The following is a 23,907-nucleotide window of genomic DNA, read 5'->3' as shown; positions in this document are numbered from 1 at the left end:
GATATCATTCCCTTAGTCTATGGGCCATCCCTATAAAATGTCCATGGAGTTCATTTAGTCCATGACTTTGGGCTGCATCTGTCATACCAGTCTTTCTGGGCAGGAGGGGTGGTGCAAAGTCCTCTCAGATAGCAGAGCGGGATCGGGCTTCAGTGTGGTATGGTGAGTGGGTGACATTGGATGCAAAAGGAGGGGGGGGTGCAATGGTGGATTGTTGCATGCTGAAGGCAGTCCTGGTTCCATCACTACTGCCCTTTGCTTGGTTTTATCAAAGTTCATTCTTCATTAATCTAAGTGATCCTTACTGTAATACCATTGATATAGCATATAACAATTATAGTAATGATGACATATAGTGGCAGGGTTATATAGCAATTAACATCATAGAATTTAATTCACTGGCTATTCTCACCTAAAATTAAATCCCCTTGAGGCACACCTCCCCATCCTTTCCCATCACCCACCAAGTGCACCCAGGTCCTTGAGCAAAAGCAATCCCACGAATGGGTTTGCCTTTGCCTGAGGCAGGAGTAACCTAGACTGTTTTCCCTAGCATATTTTTTTATGTGCACTACAGGGACTTTATCCCCTTCTACAGTACTTAAAAGTTCTGATCGGGCAGGGTCAGCCTGACTGGTAGATCCCCTGGTGTTAACTAATCAGGTGGCTTTTGCTAAATGTGTGTCCCAATGTTTGAACGTCTGTTTTGGGTTTGTGTGGCGGGGTTTTTGGTAGCAGGGAGGGGTCGCAGGGGTGGCTCCTGAGAGAAGCTGCTGGAAGCTCCCCCGGCTCCAAGCCGGACCTGCCTCTGGCCCAGGCCGAGCCCGTCAGTGACAGTGGAAACACCTGTGGGAGAACAGATTTAAGAGAGGAAACCTGCAGTGAGTGGGGGATTGGAATGTGAGAGGAACCCCTCTGCAGACAGTAAGGCCAGTGAGGAAGGGGAAGAAGGAGGGGATGCCCCTGCAGCCTGTGGTGAGGTGGGGTCTGGTCCCTGGTGAGCAGGCTGTCCCCCCGCAGCCCATGGAGGGGAGTGGGGGAGTGTAGGCCCCCCAAGATGGCTGGGACTCTGGGGGAAAGCCCACGCTGGAGCAGGCTGGGACTGAAGATCGGCCCACAGGAAGGACCCACGCCAGGGGAGTTTGTGAGGAACTGCAGCCCGTGGAATGGACCTACATTGGAGATGTTTGTGAAGGACTGTCTCCCGTGGGAGACACCCCATGGCAGAGCAAGGAACAAGTGAGGAGTCCTCCTCCCCCTGAGGAGGAAGGAGCAGCAGAGACATAGTGTGAGGAACCGACCCCAACCCCCATTCCCTGTCCCCCTGTGCTGCTAGGGGGAGGAAGTGGAGAGAACTGGAAATGGGGTTGACCTGGGAAGGAGGGCTGGGGGGGGGGGGGAGGGTGTTCTAAGGTCTGTTTTTACTTCCCAGTATCCTTGTTTTGATTTGATTGGTAGTAAATTAAATTGATTTTGTTTCTTCCCCAAGTTGAGCCTGTCTTTTGCCCATGACCGTAAGTGGGGAGTGATCCCTCCCTGTCCTTGTCTCAACCCATGAGCTTTTCTTTATATTTTCTCCTCATCCCACCAAGGCTAGGGGGGAGGAATGAGGGATTGGCTGCACGGTGCTTTGTTACCAGCTGGGCTGAAACCACAACAATATCCAGCCCCCCATTGCTCTCAGTGTAGTCTTTAACAGTCTATCATACCATTAGATTTTCCTGGAGGTTGGTGCATAATAGGGGATGTGATATACCCACTCAATGCCGTGCTTTTTGGCCCAGGTGTCTATGAGGTTGTTTCGGAGGTGAGTCCTGTTGTCTGACTCAATTCCTTCCGGGGTGCCGTGTCGCCTTAAAACTTGCTTTTCAAGGCCCAAGATAGTGTTCTGGGTGGTGGCATGGGATATGTTCCCAGCTGTCCAGTAGTTGTTGCCACCATTGTAAGCACATGGCGCTTGCCTTGGCAGGTTTGTGGGAGTGTGATATAGTCACATATATATGCGGGGGAATTGAATGTTTTGAGTAGGAGAATAGGCAAGATAGATGAAAGCCAGTGGCAAAACACTGTTTGACCCATCACAAAAATGTCTATAGGCTGGGGAATGTGAGAGTGTTTTTTTTCACAAGGTCTGGAAGGTAGGCATTAACCAAGGCAGGTAGAATACTAAATGAATTTTGTAAAGCTTTATTCTTGAGTGCTGGCATGTGCAATCAAGGTGACCGATCTGAGAGCAACATCACAGTGAACCACACACTTCTGTGTGATAAAAGGGAGAGCGTTATGGTGACCTGTTGGAGCAACTCGGGCAAGATTAGTAGTGATTTGGGCTGAGTCAATACAGGAGAAAAATAGCAGAGCAGCGAGGGAGAATGGTGAAGGATGTCTATAAGTGTGTTTACGTAGTGTTTTACAGAGACCACACACTACATTGCCAGAGATAGGAGAGTGGGAGTAATGTGAAAGGTCAACATGGGAAGAAATCTGTGTTGACGAGTGCTAAAAGTGCATCAGATTGAAAGAAGTGCTTTCAACTAATTAAGCACGTGGGACTGAAGGGGTCTCCTGAGGCACTGATTTCACTTACATGCTCTGGTATGTCTGTACACAAACACATATATATGTGTGCAGATGTGTGATGTCATATCATCCCTGCTATAATAATTCATCTTACCATTAGCTCCAGTAGCCTTAAACAAGTTAGGTTTGGGGGGGTTGGGTTTTTCTTTAACAGTGTTTATGCCTTCACTATTTTCCGGGCTAATTAGCTTTTCATTTTCTCATGGAGCGTGGTAGCAAACTGAAATGAATATGGACTCATCCTGCAGAATAGTTGACCTAATGGCAACCTTAAGCTTGCCAGGCAGGACTCGCATATTGTCTGCCTTCTTTACCATTGCCCTGCAGGCAACACCAATGCTGCCTTTTGCATTGCTTCCACTCACTTAGCTGGGGCACAAGTCACTTCCCAGCTGGGTTGTGGTCTCTGAAGTTGTAGAATTGGATTACATGTTTAATTTTATGCATACATATACACAACTAGGAAAACTTTTGTCTAGTCGTATGTCTTCAGCTGCCCTGGGAATAAAGCCCGAACTTATTGGTGGTTTTCTTTTTTGCTTGTTAACCTGCTTTCCCTGATGGGCTTCCTGCTATCTCTGACTGAACAAGGACCATAGAAACACCATGGCTACACATACATTATTTGAATGTTTCGGATGTTTATTAATAGTTAAGTATGTTGCACTCCCTCCAGTGCTTTCTGTCACCAGGCATTAGGAGAGATATGCACCGGGGGGATTTCTTTGCTGCAGAGCTGGGTGTGATGGGGTGGGGGCGTACGCACAATTGCACATATTCATGGATATGTATAATATATAGACATGTGCACCTAAAATAAAAATGCCATTCACTTCTCACTGGTGAGAAGGGCAACTCTGTTAATGAAATGTTCTAACAGAAACCTGCTGTCTGTGACTATGTTTGCAGCTCTTTTGTAGCTGAGAGCATGAAGCTGTTTCTCTCCCAGCCATGTAAAACATAGACTGGAGAACAGGAATAAAAGGAGAGGAAGAAATCACTGGCTAGAGAAAATTCATAGGAATGAAGGCTTGAATGTATAAAATACTGTGTATTTCTGAGAGGTTATTGTCTATCCTGCAGTGACAGCTTTGAAATACTTCGAAATATCAAGTCCTATTCTGGCCACTGTAACTTATTTGACAGAGTTAGGAAAAGCAGTTAAAAATATGTTCAAACACCACCAGCAGTGATTGAAAGCAGCAAAGCCAAGAATGGGATTAGCATGTGGTACTCTTCACATAAGTGCATATTGCTTAACAGCCTAATCTTCTTACGTGTATAAGAACCGCACACTTCTCAGCCCTCTTGAATTATGTCTGTTGTTGTGCCAGTCAACTGAACACCAGGTAAATGCAAAATTCAAGGATCTGCGCATGGAAATGACATCAAAATCATATGCTTTCCAGTATTTTAATCTTTCTAGATAACTGAATGCCAAATACAGCTAGGGTTTTGTCCACTTGTCTCTTTTTCTCCTGAATAGCTGTTATTTCCATGTGTAGCACAACGGGACACAGAAAAAATGTCACAGGGATGCACCATGAAAAAGAAACTGCGGTTGAAACGTGAGAAATGTCACTATTGGCAAGACATAAAACAATACAAAGAGCATAAAAGATCATGGTCTTTCTCAACAGTTTCTGCTGTCAGTGAGGTTTCTGCCTTTTTGCTTGAGTTTGAAAAATTTGCTAAATTGTCCATCCATGAGTGCACAACAGAATAATAATTGTGTTCATGTTGTTGCCCACACATAGCTAAAGACTTAACTTGTTTTGTCATGTCTACCCTCCTGTTTGTCTGGAGGGCTGCTGCAGCCTGTGTAGACACAGTTGCACCGGCTTTGATTTGCACGCATGAGTGCCAGTGGCAGGGCAGATGTAGTGATCCATGCTTCAGGTCCAGACTGCTTGCCCAAGCCATATCTCAGGCCCTGTGCCGCTAGAGTTTGCTTTTCACATCCATCCTGGATTCAGATTGTACATGCCAAAAAATCCTCAGAAATAATTTGGGTTTCTGCCCTGATAATAGCAATAATAAGATGTAATGATGCACAGAGCCATTACAAACCATGTTTTCCAGCATGGGCTCCCAGAGGGAAGTAACCAAGGAGCAGACCACCAGAAATGGGGCATCAGTCACCCACAGCCCTGTGATAGTGGGCATTGCAAGGACTGAAAGGGAAATGTCCACATTGAATAGTACCCTCACAAACATCAGAGTGCATCAGGAGCACAGGAACAAAAGATGTGACTAAGGATAGGGGAATCCATCTAGATCCTGAATAAATCCCAAATATGCACAGGAGCGGCAAGAAAAAGGAGACGGGGGTTTTGGCATGCAGTTTTCTATTTTGCTGAGACTTGAGCATCTCTTGCGTTATGTGAGAAGTGTGCTTAGAAAGCTCAGTCAAGGTCTAGGTAGGACCTGCCTTAGCTCTCACATCATCTCCTGGGGGGGCTGGACCGCGCACAGCTGCCTGGGGGAGAGGAGGACAGGAAAGTGCAGGCAGAGTCCTCTGCAGCCCCCGCAGTGCCAAGGGGCAAAAGTGCCTGTCCCGTTCCCATCATCTGATGTCCCTCCTGGCAAAAGGGCTTCAGAAGAGAAAGCCATCACTGTCAGGTGTGGCTCTGGCAGTGACATGGACAGAAGTTATTGCTTCCCCTTAGTAGGAAAAGAGCATGGCATCCTGCCCCTGCCAGGGTGAACAGGGTTCCCGAGAGCACCAGGGTATGTCCGGTTTTCTGGCTCTAGTCACTTGGTACTTTTTGTCTAGAGGTGTGAGGGAAAGTGTGTGCATGCCCATGCTTGTAGGTATACTCACTGAAGTTATGGTGAGGTTGCCATTGCTCACTGGTTGATGGGAATGCTGAAGAGCCAGTAGCCTTTATTTGTAACGAACAGCATCGCCGCCAACACACTCCCTTTGCACTGGCATTTTTCAAGCCTTAATAAAGATGGGATAGGAAGGTAGCTCATCCAAATAGCTATTTGCAGTTCCAGTTGGTGGGGTTTGTCACTGGCAAATAGGTCAAGACTGGGGGAAATGTCTGGGTGCAACCATGGTTAGGAGCAAGCATGACTGTAGGAAACAGAGTGATGGTTCCACTTCTGAGGAGCTCCGGGCTCCAGTATCCCTACTGGGTAAGCCTCTGCACACTCCGTGCCATCACTGTGAAGCAGCAGCCGCAGAGGGAGCTGCTTTGAAAGTACTGAGCTTGCTGATGCATCGCACAAAATGTGGGACATGTACAGCAGAGAAACAACTGTAGATTTTTACCAGCCTTGTAGGCTTAAACCCCCCTGGGTGTTACAGTGGAGACATGAGTACTTGGGGGAAGCATACATTCGAGACATTCAGGGCTATAAATAAAATTCACATCAGACTCAGCACTTGCCTCAATGAAACATTTACATGCTAAAATGCATGATGAAGTTGGATGTGTTGTCAGACTGCCTAGTCTTTGAGATAATCTGGTCTTCCTCAGAATTAATTTTCTTGCAATGTTTTGCACACAAATTTAGCAGGCAGTAACTCACTGCTGACCTGGGCACTAGGTGTGGAAGAGTTTGATCAGTTTAAACCCTGCTGCTGGCACAGGCCTATTTATGCAAAGCTGGGTGAACATACAGCTTTCTTATGACATTGAATCATACAAGAAAAAAGTCACCATTTTTACCTGAAATGGCTAGAAAAAATGGCATCTGCTAAAATGACAGGTCAGCCACCTTAGTGCTGGAGAAGGGCTTCCCAAGCAGAGCCTGGCATGGTGCTGCCGGCCACGGCAGTCCTTGAGAGCATCCCACACCCCTGCAGTGCAGTAGGGAGAAGCAGTGGAGTTTCGCTGGGTGCGCAGCCCCCAGCTCCTCTGCCCCCTGCCAAGGGCTTGGGTCATTAGGGCCTCTCATAAGAGTAATTGGGCTCTGGAATAGGCTTATTCAGTATTCTGATCCTTTTTAATTATGGTTTTTGTCTTTTGGAATCCAGATACTTTAATAAGGATTCAGCAGCTGCTGGTTCAGCTTTGCTTGTTCAGGGGTTCACGGCGTGACAGCTCTGAGCTCTGTCCCTTAGCATGTAGGCAACTTCCTCACTCGCCACTCAAATCCCCTCCAGGCTGCACACTTTTTCACACCTTACAACACAATTGTGTTTTCTCTTTGAGCTAGGAAACATAAGGAATTATCTTCCCCCTGCCCTGACACCTGATGGCAACTATAATACAGAAAGAAATAATAGAAAGTTGAGAAACAGAAGGGGGGGGGGGCTGGGAGGCAAGCGTCTAGAGAAGCAGACAGAGTTGGGGGGAAACCCTGGATCTATCAAATAAATAGAGCAGAAATCTTTCTTGTTTGGCCTTTGTGGTGTTATTATTAGAACAAACACGCCTGAGTGCACTAAAGCTGCACAACCTTCAAGCATCCACATCTGGCTCTGCTGTGGCAGGATCCTTTTTCTGCCTTGCTAAAGGAGGGAGAGAGAGTGAATGAGAGGATGTGAAGATGAGAAGGGTCTGTAAATGATAAATATGATCAACTTTGATAAAACAGCTATTTAGAAACCTTCAAAAATCTTCTCATGAGAACAGTCACTTGGGTATGTCTGTTTGACATTGGTTGTCAGGAAACCAGCCAAATTAATGGATCCATAGAATGTAATGGGGAATCCATTTAAATTGTCTTTTGTCATTTTGTCATCCCACAAAACAAAAAAAATAATTACATGAATTCGGGAGTGAAATGAACATGATAGTTTATATGATTCACTTGTATATTCTAAATTGATCAAAGCACACACTGAAAATATATTAATCATCTATATTTGATGTCTGAAATGCAGTGTTTCCTATATCTGTACAGGCTTTTTTTCTCATTCACTGTGGTGTCCAGCTGTTAATAATTTAAAGACTGTGGCTTTACATTTTTTGTATTACTTTATTTATTATGCATATTGTGATGATGCTGAGGAGCTACAGCCACGCACAGGCTAGGCATTGTAAAAACAGACTGCAGTGTAAAACACAGAGTGAAAGGAAGTGCTGGCTGAAAGAGATACCTTATCCCCATTTTACAGAATGGAGGCATAGGGAGTGTTAATATTTAACCCAGGCTCTTAACAAAAGCATATGGTGAAGCTTTGACTGCACAGGTCTTCTAGGTCTCAACCAAATGGTCTTTGACTGCTGAACTACCCCGCCACAGGGTTGGCTTTTTTCTTTTAGTGGAAGTAAGAGATTTAATCCTGTGCAGCAAATCAGATGTTCAGTGGTTCTGAAAGCTCACGGTCCACTCCTGCGGTTGCATGCTCTGGCTTCAGCTCCCAGCAATGGTGCGCAGTTCCCAGGGGCCTATGCCCAAACAGCAAGGTCCAGGCAAGATGCTGTTGCAGAAGCACTGGCAATGTGCAAAGGACACAGAAGGACATGTGCAAAGGACAATGTGCAAGGAGTGAAATGGAAGCAGGTCCCTCTTTTGGCAGGCAATCACATCTGGTAATCCCCTTCAGAAAGGGTGCAGGCTCTCTCGCTTACCGGTTAGCTTTTTCCCTCTCTTTCCCCTTTCCAGGAGGCTTTTCCAGAGCTTCGCTGGTCTGAGGTTGGGATGCTGTTCTTCAAACATCCAGCCTAATTGCATTCATGGTGGGTTTATATTTATTTGTCTTTGGGCCAGCATTGTCCTCTACCCTACCCAGGGCTTCTCCCTCTAAGCTTCTTCCCCACCGCAGGCTGAGAACATTCATCCCCTCGCAGCTTTTTTGCCAGCTCTTTTAGTTTCTATTCTGGACTGCCTAGAAAATCCACTCCAGCTTTTGAGTATTTTAAAGGACTGTTCAGTTCATTGCGCATTGTGCAATACTTCTGCTTTCTTGGTGTCAGTGGGGCATATTCCCTGACACGGCAAATCAGTGTTCCTGCAGGGAAAGGCAAGAAGATACGGAGGCGTGCTAGCTGGGGCCATGGCACAGGGTACTGCAAGCTTCTTAGTGCCCTATCATTTGAAGATAAGCAATGTATTTGCTTTATTTTTCTTCTGGTACAGCACTGCTGGCTAAGGGAGAATTGTTGGATGGCTAAGAGGTCATGCTGTTTTATCTGTGAACAGCAATGTGTGTCTACAACAGCAAGTGCATAGCAGAATTGTATTAGCTTGGTTTCATTTTTAAGTCTCACACAAAGTATATTAACCCAACTTCTACTCTTTCTCATTTGTAAAAAACTGCTGCCAAAGCCAGAAGAGCTTTCTACAAGTTAAATTTTGCAGCAAATCTATTGTAGTCTAATGAAATGTCTGAACATTTCATAAGTAGGTAAAACTTTCCACTCACTTACTGAGCTCCATCACAGACAGCTACTAGAACTTCAGTCTGGACAGTTTTTTTCTGGGAGTAGGAAGGAACTGCTTGTGCCTGCTGTTTCATTAGCCTCCAGGGTACAATCTGTGATCATGAATATCACTTATCATCAGCGATATGAATAATGGGTGGGGTATCATTACTATCACTTAAAGATTTTTGTCCTGAAATGAGCTTCCCAAGAAGTCAGTGTGGCTGAGAACGGGATCAGGGCAAGTTGTTTTGTGTCTCGGTACCTCATCTGTAAAACAGACATAGTGCTTCCTTACCCTCAAGAGGTAAAGGAAATACAAAATCAGCTCATGCTAGTGAGATATTCACCTACTGCAGTGGTGACAAACAGACAAGCCATCAAAAGCTCTGCTTGTGATTTGGCAACATTATGTTACTACAATGTTGATAATTTAATTAGTAAATCCTCATGATGAACAAACACATACAGGTTGCTGTCATTCACCCTACAAATTCCCCCGCTATCAATCATCTTTTTCTCACCGTGGTGCTGTTCCTTGCACTGACACCATGGCCAGTTGCATGGAGCAGCACTGCAAACGTGTTGTAAACTGAGTGAAACCCCACCTGCAAAAATCCACTTGGAAGCAAAGCCTGTTGGACACAGAGTTCGGGTTCCCTTCGGTGGTGCTGAAGCTCTTGAGAACCTGAACCTCAGGAGGTCTATCACCATATTATAACACCACTTCCATCATGATGCCCACAAAGTTTTGTGAACTGGGTTTTTTTCTTATCAAAGAAGCTGATAAAGTCTGTCAGCATCCCACATGCAGCAGCATGGTTCCTAGGTTTCTCCTCTTGTGTCTGCTCCCTCCTCCTTCTTCTCCTACTGTACTTTCCCAGTTCCTTTCACTATACAAAGCACTGGTATGCCTTCAGCCTGAGTGAATGTTGTTTTGCATTAAAGAAAGCAACAAAACCAGAAAGAGCAACACATCTCCACCAGAGAGCTGCTCTCTGACATGTTGCACCGACTCCCACTCAAAAAAGGGCAGCTGCTCCTGCAGGTCAGAGAGTGCAAAAGCATGGAAAGTAGATGAGAGCCCTGAAATGTGCTAGTTCCTTGGCTGGAGACAACGTACTGCTGTGGATGTCCTGCAGCCAACCCCTTTCTCTGGCTTGGCCTCCCCCTCGGTGGTGTCCCACGACAGTGGCGCATTCATTCTCCTTCTCTTGTGGAAGTGGTGAGGGCCCTGCCAGGGAAGGGCTGAGGGCTGCGCTTGCCTGGAGTGATAAAAGCAATGCAAGGGGAGAGCCTGGCCACAAAATATCTATCGTGTCAGTGGGCAAGACAGAGGCTGGAGAAGGGGGCTGGCACACAGGCTGGGTCACTAACACAGAGTTACAAATCCCTGGTAGTATTCTCCATGGAAGAGGGCTCTGGCCATCAGCGTTGTGTTGGACTGTGTTACGATTGAAGCCGCCTCTGCTCCTCTGGGCTCTCACTGGTCAATGAGGGTGAAGGAGAGGAGCATGTGGCCAGTGGGGGGACCAACCCGAGGCACACTGGCTGTTTGGCTTCTCGCTAGGAAGGGAACACCAGGAGGTCCCTCCACCACCCTTCCTCCCATGTGTGAGGGAGCCCACCTGCATCACGCTGCATTGTCCTGTAAGCAAAACAGCTGCAGCAGCTCCTTGGCATTACAAGAGGAAATGACTGGAGAGACTGTTTGTATCGATGCCTGCAAAAGAAGGAGCCAGCCTAGTGCTATAGCTGAAGACGTGCCAAGTGCTCTGCTGCATTACATGGGCTGCTAAGCACAGGTGGGAAAAGCCTGCTCTGTGTGGCCAGCCGGGGCAGAGTGCTGGCATCCCCCATAGCCCTCCTCTCCTGCTTTGGCCCTTGGAAAGCTAGCTACTGCGTACACTGAGGTTGGGCACATCCTCCCAGAGTCCCAGCGCTCCTGAGAAATTCTCACAAACCTCTAGTGGAGTTGGTGCATGTAACTTCAGAGACTTCTGGGATTTCTCTGTAGAGGAACTGAAGTGTTCCTGTCCCTCAGAAGTCCCTGTCTATTGAGAGAACCTCTTTTGATAAGTGACAGTTGAAGTCACTCAGCAGGGCGGGCAGTTAATCTCAGTTGTTACGTGCTAGAAGGCAATGAGCTAGCAACCTGTGTCAGAAATTAGTTGTGAGTAGCATGATGTAGTGAAGGAGCATATTTGCAGGAGAATGGGTAAATGGAAGACCCATTGCTCCCTCTGCCCTTGTTCAAAATGTCACTGTGGGAAGGTTGTGTTAGCTTCTTTGCGTTTTCGTTTTGCTATCTATAAAATTATTATCCCTTTAGTCCATATATTTAACACCGATATAGTATTATTGCACCTACTTGCCTCCATAGAGCCATTTGCGATCTGGCAAAAGGGCATTGTCTAAATGCTAAGTGGTATAACGTGGTATGGAAACACAGAGAAGATAATGATCACTGTTATTCAGTGGGAGGAGGGGTGCTGTAACACCCCCAGTGCTCGTTCTTGGCGCTGCTGTTCCAAGCGAAAGCCATTGCTTTTCAGCTAGGTTGATGTAAGAGAGGCTAGGAGTCTTACCTTGCACTCTGGTTTTATCCTACAGCTGTCTCCAACCTGGATGCAGAGAGCAAACTGAGTGTCTATTACCGAGCACCTTGGAATCAGCAAAGAAACATCTTCCTCCCCTCCACCAGACCACCTTGCGTGGAGGAGCTGCACCACCACGCCAAGCAGCACCTGCGAGCCTTGCACAGAGGTAGGTGCTTGCACACGCTCTGGCTCCATTTCCACACACATGACACCTCTCCACGGTCCCCTCCCAGCAGCAGCAGGGTGCTCAGGCACAGGCACAGGGCTGTGGGCAATGGTCTCCACTAGGACTTAGGTACTTAGGGTAAGAAATAAAGCTGAAGAAATTCTAGCAGTAGAAAAGCTTGTGCCCCCTTCGGCTTGTTTATGATTACTAGAGTAGAGCTGAAAAGGACTTTTTACTTTTCCTTTTTTACATTTTTTGTTTATATGTTTTTCTATTAAAGTGGGTATGTCTGAATTGTGTGAGCAAATCCATGCAGTGACCCCAAAAGGATGGAGGCACTGAGTGTTTCAGCAAGGCCATCTTGTCTCCCTCCACTAAACAGACGTTAAACAATGCCTCAGCTCCACAACAGATAAGATTTAGCTTCCCGAGGGCTGAAACTGGAGCCCAGTGGTATTACAGTCGCCACAGAAACTGAGCTGTCTGCATGGGGTTTCCAAGCACGATACTGGAGGAGACCTGCATCCTTCAAGGGTGGCAGCTGAAAGCCAGGTGATACCCCAGACAGCTTGGCAGGGTCGGGCAGGTGTCCCCTTTCCAGGCCAGGGAACACCTCCTGACATCGCCTAACAAACTGGAGACCTGTAGCTTCAAAACTGAATCACATTACACAGGGAGGAAGTGGGAGAAATCAAGGTCATAACCAGGCTCCTGGATCCCTGCCATAAAGGAAATTTCCTGGGTGCAAATATCTGGATGGTCCTACAACAGCACGCTACAGGGAAGGCAAAAGATGGGGAAAGGTCAGTTTTCACTGGGAACCTAACCGAGGGAAAATTCTTACTGGGAAGCACGTAAAAGTAGGCAAACAAGCCCGTCTTTCTTCTATGCCATAGGGAAGGAGAAAATCCATGCAGGTCACCCTTAAAATGTTCAGCAGCAGCCTCCTGTGTTCCAATTGTTTTGCACCAACAGCTACCATTGCCTTGCTCATTTATTATTGTTATCAGGTTATAATAATAATTGATTACTCAGATCTGCAGAGCATCTTGTTAGCTGGATAAAATGTTCCAATTAATTACCACATTTGAACCTCTCTACAGATTTTAGCTCAAGAACACACTGAGGGTGCAGTATGTCTTCATAGCACTGCAAAAAGTGATTCAAACGAATTGCAATCACAGTAGTGTTGGAGTAGAGAAGTTGGCTTTTCTGCTCTTAGCAGCTCTGCTTTGCAATTGTCCCAGGACCAGGCTGATCTCTGCCTGCCATCTTGTGGGCAGGAGAAATCCTGACAGCAGCTCAGGAAGGCAGCTGTCAGAAAATGCCTCATCTTTTTAAAGTTACAAATCTCTGTTTTGGCAACTTCCCATCCTCTGCGTTTAACGGCAGCTGTGCAGGTTCAGCAGGCAGCTTGGCATGTGCGGTTTTATTTTATTTTCCTAATAACTGCATATACTAGCTTGAAATTATAACTGGAAATTTACCCTAAACATGTTTATTGTGTCTCACCTGTTTCTTCTATCAGAATTTCATCATCTCTTTATCTATTTAACGAGGAGTAATTAAAACCAAACATTAGATCAGAAAACAGCTATGCTAGCAGCAAACATTGTTGGCTGGACTGTATCTACGTGTGTCAGGTGAATCCATCGTCCCCTTCCAGCAGCACTCCATGCAAACACTAGCTATCTGACTGTCACCTAAATTTAGAGATGGGGAGTCCTTGAGCGTTCTCCCATTCACTTGGAAGGTTTCAGAGGCTTGGGACTGATGCTGAAAGAGGACTGAATATTGTGAGCCCATGGTGAAGGAAGACTCCTCTGGGCCTGGAGTGGAGAGATCTTGACTTTTCCAGGATGATCTCCTCCATGCTGGGACACAGAGCTCCACTGCAGCAACCTTCATGATGTCAAGCCAATGCTCAGGACTTGGCACTGCCATGCAGCTGGGGAAGGAAATCCCACCTGGGGCTGTGTTTCCTTCATTCTCCTCAGAGGGGTGTATTTTAAATGGGTAGAGTGCAGTCATTGCTGCAGCTCAATGTTTCAAGGCAACAGGAGCTGCAGATTCCCATTGGGAATCAGGACTCGGGTCCCAAGCGCCTAAGAAGGTAATTCCTTTGTCACTTGACATAAAGGGTATAAAGCCCATCTGAGGAGAATTCAGCTTCAGTGCACACGCTGGGTTGTGTTGTATGAGCATTGCTCTTCCAGGGCCTTGGATGTCTGGTAACTGCTTGTCCTCTTCAGTTGCAACAGGGATCATAGTTAGCTGTCAGTGGAGAAGAGGAGGACCTTCATCTTTGCAGTCCACATCCTGTTCGTGTGTCTGTTGTGCTGTTAATAGAGATATTTATACATTTTTAACACTCTGAAAGCCTCACGTCTCCTTTCTCATCCAAAACAGAACATCGAAACCGAGGTGATAACAGAGAGCAAAAAGTCCAAGGCCCCATCACTGTGGTGGCTCCTCCCTTTCCTCCCTTCCCTGCAATCTGCAGTCAAAAGAGGCAAGCGATAAAGGACCGGCACTTGCTACCAGTAAGTCTTTCACTACAGCTATCACACACAAACACGTTATCAGCATTGTGGGACCTGAGTGTGACAGCACTTCACAAGCTCCCCCCAACCCAAGCCTAAGCAGGTATGACACAGCTGACCTTAAAGACTGTCAGCAGCATAACTCAGGTCGCAGCTTCCAGCAGCCAGCCCCAGGGTGGATGTTTCCATTGAGAAACCTCTTATTTTTTTGCCGATTGACAGCACTCATATGCGCTCATTCACATACTCCTCCACAGCCCTTCACATTCTCCACTTGTGCTTTAGGTAGTACTTCCAGGACCATCCTGTAATTTCAGAAAGTGCCATAATTTCAGCCCTTGCGTTAGCATTGCCAGGAGCCAAGAACTCAAGGGCTTTGAGTGCTGGCTTGAGACTCACGTGTGCAGTTAGGCTCAACAGCACTTCTCCAGCTACAAGGAACTACATGTTCCATGTATGTATGGGCAATGGACCTGTTCTGCAGTATCCACCTCCATGCAGTTTTTTCAGATGCTTTGTGTCTCACGCATGTCCTTGCAGCCAGACAAACAGGAACTCCAGCTGAAGATCTGGTCCTGTATGTCTCTGCTGACTTGTCACTGCTGCACTAATTTGAAATCAAATTAGTGTTGACAATATGGTATTTATCATGGTTAAAGGAAATGCACCAGATCCACAAGTTTAACTCTGACTGGGTCCATAATTCCCACTGGTTTCAGCAGGACTTTGCTACCTTTGTGGCTCTGGGTGTTTGACCTGTGAAAGTGCCATAGTAGCTATATTCTGCCCTGTGCTGAGAGCCATTGCATTCCTCAGACCAGTTTAAACTCCACAGGTCAGACCTGGATTTGACTTTTAAGTGATGCATATGTCTAATGCCAAGCCTCAGTGTAGAGATAGATCTGTCCTGCATCTGCAGGTACAGGGACATTGGCATATACAGAGATGTTATACCCGTGAGCACATTGTGAGTCTGTAGCTACTGAATCGTCACTCACTTAGCTTAAAAATCCAAGTACATTCATCCTAATTCTTTATATTAACCATATGGAAATACTATAATGGGAAAGGAGTCACAATGTAAAGCACATGTCCAGGGAACAAAACATCAGCAGCTAGCCAGTCCATAGGAAGAGTTTTGTTTCTCATTTGAAAGCATGAAATGCATGATGAAGTTTTGATTAGTTTGACTATTCTGGCTTTTTGGCTGCTTATCTGGATAATTTTGAGGAAAGCATCACCATCACTGCAGGCTTTGAACTGGTTACGTTTGCAGGCCTTATGATTCAACTGAAGATATCCTGATGTTAAGGGACAGCATAGAAAAGAGTTGGAAGACGGAAAGGAAAAACAGGCTTACCTGTTTCTTCTTTGTAAGTCATCATCAAAGCTAGCACTGTTGTAGGGTCACTGAAAGGTAAAGGAGAGGTGACCCCCACATTATGGTTCAGAACTAGTTACAGACAATAGTTTGGACAGTATATTGAACATAAATATCTCTTAGTTAGTATCAGATGGGGAACAAGGCATGTCTTTTGAAATTGCATACTCAGTGGTGGTGAAAGGCCTGAATCTTTGCTGTGTTTGGAAAACAACCAGTGCTCTTTAGACATTACTTCCATCTGTGGAACACAAAATAATAATAAATAGTGAGCAACCCTCCGAGTCCTGTATTAGTTGGCAAAATTAAGTCATGCTGAATGCAGATGTCTTGGCTTTATCAGCAAGTCCAACTTTTTCTTTTCAAGAGGGAAAATATTAAGCTTTGTGCCCACCCATATTGGGCCTTTTTTTGGAAGCTGACCAGATTCAGTGTTCCCCTAAGGAACAGCAAGCAAGAGCTGCTTGGAGGTTGTCATCCTATTGATTTCAAGGCATCTGGTAATGTTCTGCTTTGGTAATTGCAAATACGACAAGGCCAGAGTACTTCAAAGTGCCTTGACCCATTTCTGAGAGAACATGAAGCTGCACATGAATGCTGTGTCTGGCAGAAGGTTAATCAGAGATTTTTACAAGACACTGCAACAATGAATAGCTAATTGATATTGTGCCAGCCTTCATGACTTAATGATATCATTACAGGAGAAAGTTGAGAATGCTGTTATTGGCTAGCTTGCCCTTTTTAGCATAAGCTTTTTGACATCTGCAAATGCGTATCTGCTTCAGGGACTGTTGGTAATGTTTGATATCTGATTCCAGTTGATTGTATCATCTATTCGTCAATGAACTAAAGATGTTAAATCCCACAAGAATTTTTATTCATGGCATAGCAGTCTATTCTGTATTCCACTTTTCTGATGCATTGGAAAGGTGATGGTGAAAGCAATACTAAACAACAATAAAAGCCCCTTTCTGTGTTACTTATGAATTAGAAAAGGGATTGTTTCTTTTAAATTAGGAAAGGGATCAATGAGAAGCTGGGAAATTTTTAAAAGTTACAGGATCTGACTTTTCCAAACTGACCATCCACGTTAAATGAATGCATTAAGGTACTGAAATAAGTGGCTTGGTTTTGAGAAATGTTCAGATTACCACTGTGAGACCTGTGAGAGCTATCACTACTGAAAGGTACTGCAAAACAGGTCAGCCAAGGCTTCTATATTTATACCTTTTGGCTGCTGTTTTTATAGCTACCAATTAGGTGGCTATGAGCTTTTCCGAAGGTCTTGCATATTGTACAGTAAAGCTAGAGAAAATCAGCCACAACAGATGAAGATTCATTTTTAAGCATGATTATCTTTACAGGAAGGAAGATGCCAAAATCCCACAAATTCCAAGAAAGACCAAATGAATTCAAGTCCAAAGCAACTAATGCCAGTGTAAATGTGCCTGGAGGGACATTTTGGACTGTTCCATCACAAGGTCATTTTGTCATGAGAAGAAGTAAAGAACTAGAAATGATATAGGATCTTTTGTGTCCTAGGCAAGACAAGTTTGGAGTTAGCTTTATAGTCTACTTTTGTTAGAGGAACTGCCCTCATTTGTCTGATGAAAGGTCCACTTAGCCCAGAGGCCAGAAGGGGATCCTTCAGGAAAGGGTATAATAACAGGGCATGGTTTATGCCATTTATTGTCCCATGATTTATCCTTCCAGTTTCATAGAGAAATTGGTACAGAGCTCCTGAGCCAGCAACTAAACACAGAATAATAGCCACCAAGGAACCCATCTGTGTTGCTTTTGAGACTTGTTTATTCCATTTTCTAGCAAATTTACACCTTTGGCCTCAACAGCATCCTGCGATAATGACTTTAACAATCTGTATGAAAATGTATCTTTTGTTTGTTTCAAACCTGATGCCTCATAATTTCATTGCATCCCTTCTTGTTCTTAGGCTGTGAGATACAGTAAGCACTGCTTCCTCATTCCCTTTCTCCATGCCCCTCCTGGTTTTGCAGACATGATTTTACTTTCCTGTCCATCCCAGTCATTCACTTTTAAAGCTGAAAAATTCTATCTAGCGTACTTAGTCTCTCTCTACACAGAAGAACTATACAACCAAACACGTTCATAAGTATTGTTCATTCAGGCATTTTTACCACTGAAGAGAAAAAAACAAAAAACAAACCTGAGGAGAGTACGAGAAAGTTATGGACTTGCTAAAATGAGGGAAATATTCCTTGCACGTGTTCCCATGGCAACCCTGGCTGTAGCACTGCTGAGGCCAGTCACTGACTGTGAAGATGCTGTGTCATTCCAACTGCATTTCAGCCTTCTCTTTCATTTTCTCTGCATTTTTTCCTTCCCTGCTTTCCCCAAGTCCATCTGGCCAGGCTCTGAAATCTCAGTGTTCAAGTTCAGAATGTCATGGGACTACACTTTCTCAAACCCCTCATGGCACAGCTATTATAATAAAACAAGGGAGATGGAGCAAAGAACTCAATATTTCCAAATTCATATTCACAATTGCACAAAGTTTGGTGTCAGTTTGTTCATAAAATTTGAGCAGAAATCTAAGGGACAAGAAGCAGGAGGTTGTTTTCCAGCCAGGCTGTGCCTCTCCCCGAGACCTCAGCTAGAGGAAACGTGAAGAGAAAATAATGCATCAGGTAATTTTATTCCATCTCCCTGACATTTAAAAAATATTCCCTATGGTCTGCTTTAGGATGCTTTGTACAGCAAAGGGAAGCACAACTGAATGTACTACCTTTCACACAGTTTTGTGCTGAAGCCATACGAAGCCGCAGTAAAAAATAACTGAGTTAAGGGCCGGGCATGAGTTGGGCTATGCACTTTTTGTGTGCAAATCCTGCCTGTAGCTGTTGGAAATAAAACCTACCTGGCATTATTTGTCAGAACGAACTTGTATAGCAGTATTTGTGCAATGAGCCTAATACCTACTGCCCTGTATTGTGGGATGATTATTTTGTACCTTTGTCTGCTGGAATGCCATGTGTGGTATGACTTCTGTCAGGAAATATGTCTTATTTTTGTCTTTACCTTGTCAAAACATTGGAGCAGTACATTAATTGTTAAAGTATTGTCAGTACTTTAGCAGATCGCATTTGTGATGCTCCAAAAGAAAAGAAAACACCCACAAGCAGATAATACAAAAACTTCAGAATGAAACATATGGAAATATAAACGTTGGGAGCAGGCAGGTAAGCAGGGTTGTATTTTGCAGCAGAAGTAGCATGGTCAGAAATATTCCCATTACCTTCTCTTCAGCATCAGTTGACTGTGTAAGAAAGCTGCTGTATAGGTACAAATGTTAATTTCTAATTAAGTAGTCAACTGTGCTCTGAAAACACTGGAAAGCTGCTAACCTTTTATTAGTATTTCTTCTTCTTTTACCAGACCTTTAATTTTTCCAACATGTAAAACAATAGAATTTTCCTTAACTCCTGTGAGTTAATGAAGCAGGAGGCTCTCCTTTTTACAGGGAGACAGGGAGGTTTCACCCAGGGCCACAGAAGGAGTCAGTACTCAACTCATGTGAACGTGAGATTGAACACTAGTTCACGCTTATTCTATGTTACCTTTCCAGTATGCAAAAGATTGCTTTCAAACAAGAACTCAGGATGTACTGTTAATAAGTACATAGTATTTCTGTGCTCACGTAGGGTGAAAGCATCCTGTATGTATGTTCTGTTCACTGCTGGAAATGGACCATATATGAAGCTTGCAGATGCTGAAGCTACATGCTGATACTCTGCTCAGGTGAATGTCACCCACTTTATTCATAAGGTCATCCTATGAAGAAAATTTCCCCCACATGGTGCTATAGAAGCCTGAAGTCAGAAATAATATTGATCCCTTATGCTTTTTGTTAGCTGCAACTTTTAGGTGGCAGGAGTCAAAAATAATCCTCTGGAGAATAGCACTGTGCTGCTAGCCGCCTCCTGCCCTTGACAAGGCTGTGTCGGCACTGCCAGCACCGGCCCTGTGCTGCTGGGGGTTGTGACTCAGCCACCGAGATTTCCTGTGAGGTAACACCTTGCCTACATGGTCAAACAGAGCCGAGGGGGAAGGAATCAACTTGGCCATGTCTAAATTTGACAAACATGTTGAGGATAAATGCTCTTGATTAGGCTTTAGCATTCTGAAGACATCTTTAATTACCTGAAGAAAAATTAGTTCTTTATTCTTTGGTTTATTTTTCCCCTTGCTATTGCACTGTGTTCAATATGCCCTGTGCACTAACTTTGAAATCCCAGTATCTCCAGTAATGCTATCACTGTAGGTAAGGCAGGCTAGGTACATGATTTAACGCAAATGTTGCTTCTTGCACCAGGCTTCCCTTATATCATGAAGATCCTGAACAACAGTGGTATCTCAAAGCTTTGAGGGCTGGAAAACAGAAGAAGGGCTTAAGTGGCGTTTTTGTCCTGTCACTGGCCCATTCATTTCCTCCTCTGGATCCCAGCTCTGGGACAATAAATGGGGCAGGCCCATAAGTTGCCAGGCTGGCAAGGCTGTCGACTGCTAAATTGCTCCTTTGTCATTGCACTGATGGTGTTTAAGATTTTTATTCACTGAAAGGGTGACTCCTGTCCTGACTTAGGTACCTGCAAGTAATGCTAGGCTCTTCCTAAAATCAGTGGGGAGAGTGTTCAGGGTCGCTTCGTCTTGGCCTGAGTTAGGTGCTGACGGAAGGTGAGCTGAATTGCCCTGCAGCAATGCCATGTCCTCTTTCTCTATAGGGCACTATAGAGTTGACTAGTTCAGACTTGGACATCTGACTTTTTTGCTGTAGTGCACAGAAACCAAAGACTTTCACATCAAAGAGATGCAGAGCACTGAGAAATCAGATCACGTGCATATACAACTAAGATTTTTACGGCAAAGCATTTTCATGAGCACAATGGCACCTCTGCAACTGAAGTTGATGGGATAGCTCAGAAAATAAAGATGCTCGCATTTGTCAGTGACTGCAGAATAAATCCCTATTCAAGCAATTACACACCAGTTTGGTTTCAAAGCAATCTTAGCCCATTAAAGAAAAATGCCTATTTAAAGTGTTCTGGCTTTGTATTTAACAGATTGATTATCACCATTGCTGTTTGCCAAGCACACCCACACAAAAGAAATTCACTTTGAAAACTGCCTAACTGCAGATTTGCCCATCAGACCAGAACAGCCTTGGGTATATAATAATAATTTCTTGCTTAATTATGTGTTTACTCAGGACATTTAGAGATATTCTGGTCTTCTGAGTGAATGAAAACATTTGAAGAGTGGCAGCTCGCTCTCTCACCCAGCGTGGAGGTGTCGAAATGTTGAGGCTGCTGCTATACCCCAGCATGCTTCAGCTGCCCAGCAGCAGGCACTGCGCAGGAACAGGCAGTTGGTGACCTCGGGACCCCTTGGCAAGGTAGCAGTGCCACCAGCTTTCTCAGGAGCACCACTGTGACAGCAGGAGCTGAAATTTTGCCAGTCCTTTTGCCTCCATTTTTGTCCTGCCTCCTCATGGTAGGAACCTACCTAGGAACTTTGTCCTGCCATGCTTAAACAGGGACCTGAGACTTCGGCACATCAGACAATGGCTGTGGGTACACGTAACCAGGCAGGTGTTTTCTCGGAGGCATCATGCAGAGCAGCACGTGGGGGAGGTAGGAAAGCCCTGTGCTGACAGATGGGTAGCCAGACCTTGCTTGAGGCCAAAGCTGAGGTCCCGCTGTTTCTCCCAGGGAGGTTTGCCCCTGAGTGGCTTGTGCATGTAGCTGTGCTCAGAGCTCAGGGTGGGAGGTCCCTCCCATCCTCTTCTCCTTGCGCACTGACTAGGACCATCATAGGCCTTTGTGGGACATTGCAAAGATTTTCATATCCTGAACTCTCGTGACCTCAGTAGCATTTGTCTCCCCATCTCGACCCTCCCTAGAAATCCTCTGACATCTTCCATGGGGAAGTTGAATTTCAGTTCAAATCCTGATTCTGTTAACTGCAGCCAATCTGCTCAGAGCAGGTGATTGGAAACTTGGCCAGAGGACTAAGGGTGAAATCGTCCTTGGGTATCTGAAGAGTAGACTGAACTGGTTGATGTATTCAGTATCTCCACAGACTTTGTTGCATGAACAGAGGTGTTTCTCCTGTGATAAGGACTTTTCCCAGCTTGGGAGAACTGGTTTTGCACTGACCTGGGTAGAAACGAACCTGCTGGAAAAGTTAACTGGGAACAGTCCTCTTTTGATTTACCCCCCCCGCTCTTCTGTAAGGCTTATGGGCAGTTCATTTGGAGGCTTCCCATGGTTTTAGTCCTGCACATGGGACCAGGGCAAAGCAGGAGGTGTTGCACATCTAGGAAGAGAGTAGGACAAGACGGAGAATTATGCCTTTTGAGACTTACCACAGCTTTTTTTTGAGAAGACCATTTAATGCAAAGTCTTTCAGACTGAGGTTTGTGGTTCATCCATCATGGTGTTGATAATGATTGGGAGGAAGAACGTTCATAGGATTATTTGGCAGGTCTGCTAACTAATGAAGGGGGACATAATAACCCCCACCAAGAAACACATGCTAGAGCTTTCCAGTGTGATCAACAGACCCGTTTTCTTTATCGCTTTCTTTATTTTTTGTTTTATTTCCTATTTCAAAAGAAGTCATCCTTCACTCCTTGGTTTTGAAAACAGGACATTGCAACAAACAAACCAGAGTTTCTGCCAGAAGAGGATTTTGGAGGTGCAGGGATTCAGTGACACCCAAGACATTGTGGGCATTGCTGTTTGTCCTTTCAAGCATTATAAAAAGTGGCAAAAAGCCAATTGGCTGTTGTCACCCTGACACGATGATCACAACCTTAGAGATGTAATGGTAACATCAGAAAACTTTAGCAAGCAATGTATTTGATATATCACCCTCAGGACCAGCATTATTTATATCCATTGCTTAAATACCTCATGCAAAAAATTTCCCTTATATCATGAAATAGATAATTTATAATGTAATTGGATACATACCTTGCACTGCTTCAGCTCCAGGCAGTACACAGTTTGAGTTACCAAATCAATACAAGGCATTCTTGGACAATTTAAGCATGTCTGTACAAGGAAGTTGAACCAATTTCACTGCAGTTTTGTCTAATCTGAGTAAGCAAAATCAGCACAGGCTTCACAAGGGTCCAAACCACTCTGTGGGCACAGTTGCTTGAGCTGCATCTTGTAGAGAAGTAGTCTGTTATGGGGAACAAACCCATCAGTAGGAAACAGGGTGGAAATCTCAACTCATTTTGCCTCTGATACTAATTTATCCAGACAAAAATGATGTGGTTTTACCAGAAACGTTTGGTGTATGTTTTTAATTTTTTTTTTTTTTTTTTTTTTGTACATTTCACATTTATAGTTTAACAGCACCCGTTCGCCCTCCCCAATTGAGTGTTGCCACATCACCCCCTGGAGTAGAAAGGTACTGGAAAAACAAGCAATCCTCAACTAACAGCCCTATCTCACTCTTCTCCATTCCAGATCCTAACCCTTCCTCTTGCTTGCTTTTCATTTGCTAACTTTACTGTGCTCAAAGAAGCCTTTTCTGTTTTTCTCATGTCAGTAAGACACAATAATGACTTTTTTCTTTTCCCCCCACTTTCATTCTTCACCTTGGATGGGTTTCAGGAGCTCGTGGCCACGAGGCCACCTCCTCCTATTGCCTTCTTTAAAAGGCCTGAACTGGGACTGACTGGATAGTGTTAGCAATTGCATTTCATTCTCTTGCAATGTTTTTGCCAAACTATCCCTTTTCTTCTTTTTTTCCTAAATGGTAAGAAATTGTTCAGGCAATGCCAGCACGACAGCAGGTATTTATTTTCTGGCCATTTGGTGATGCCACTGTTTGGAGAGGAGGGGCTCTGGCAGCCAGGGTCACTTCACCCGCTTTGTCCAGCACTTCATTGTCATCCAAGGGAGGAATCGGCAACAAATGCAGCCTCCGTGTGTGTGTCTGTGTGTCTGTGTGTGTGCTTGTCCGTGTGTCCATGTGGCTGTGCATGTGTGCAAGGGGTTTTTTTTTTTTGGATGCATGCATCAAACTTTTGGGGGGGGGGGGAAGTTACCTAGGAAACAAAGTCTTTTGTGCTTGAAGTTTATATGAGCTATTCATGTCTGCCGGGGATCAGCACAAAAGCTGCAGGCAGAAAGAAGGCTGCAATGTTTGACTGAAATCCTACGTGGGAAAAGGAGGTTTTCTGTGGGTGGGAGGAGAAGGAAGCATGCGTTGTCTTGGGTCTGTGGGTGCTGCTGCAGGTGACATTGGTGAGGTAAGTGCC

General features: G+C 44.9%; 1 protein-coding gene across 1 annotated transcript in view; it reads left to right on the top strand.

Moving 5' to 3' along the window:
* NHS (Nance-Horan syndrome (congenital cataracts and dental anomalies)) overlaps positions 1-23,907 on the top strand; it is a gene marked incomplete at its 5' end in the record, with an annotated part of 264,515 nt that overhangs the window by 229,403 nt on the left and 11,205 nt on the right. The window contains 3 exons of the mRNA XM_010581593.1: positions 11,517-11,669; positions 14,079-14,212; positions 22,989-23,051. Coding sequence (XP_010579895.1) covers positions 11,517-11,669; positions 14,079-14,212; positions 22,989-23,051 — 350 coding nt within the window. The remainder of the gene's footprint in view (positions 1-11,516; positions 11,670-14,078; positions 14,213-22,988; positions 23,052-23,907) is intronic.

The sequence above is a fragment of the Haliaeetus leucocephalus genome, unplaced genomic scaffold, assembly GCF_000737465.1.
Source record: "Haliaeetus leucocephalus isolate CR32 unplaced genomic scaffold, Haliaeetus_leucocephalus-4.0 Scaffold795, whole genome shotgun sequence".
NCBI lineage: Eukaryota > Metazoa > Chordata > Aves > Accipitriformes > Accipitridae > Haliaeetus > Haliaeetus leucocephalus.
Note: the sequence above shows the minus strand (reverse complement) of the source record. Positions and strands in the feature narration are given on the sequence as shown.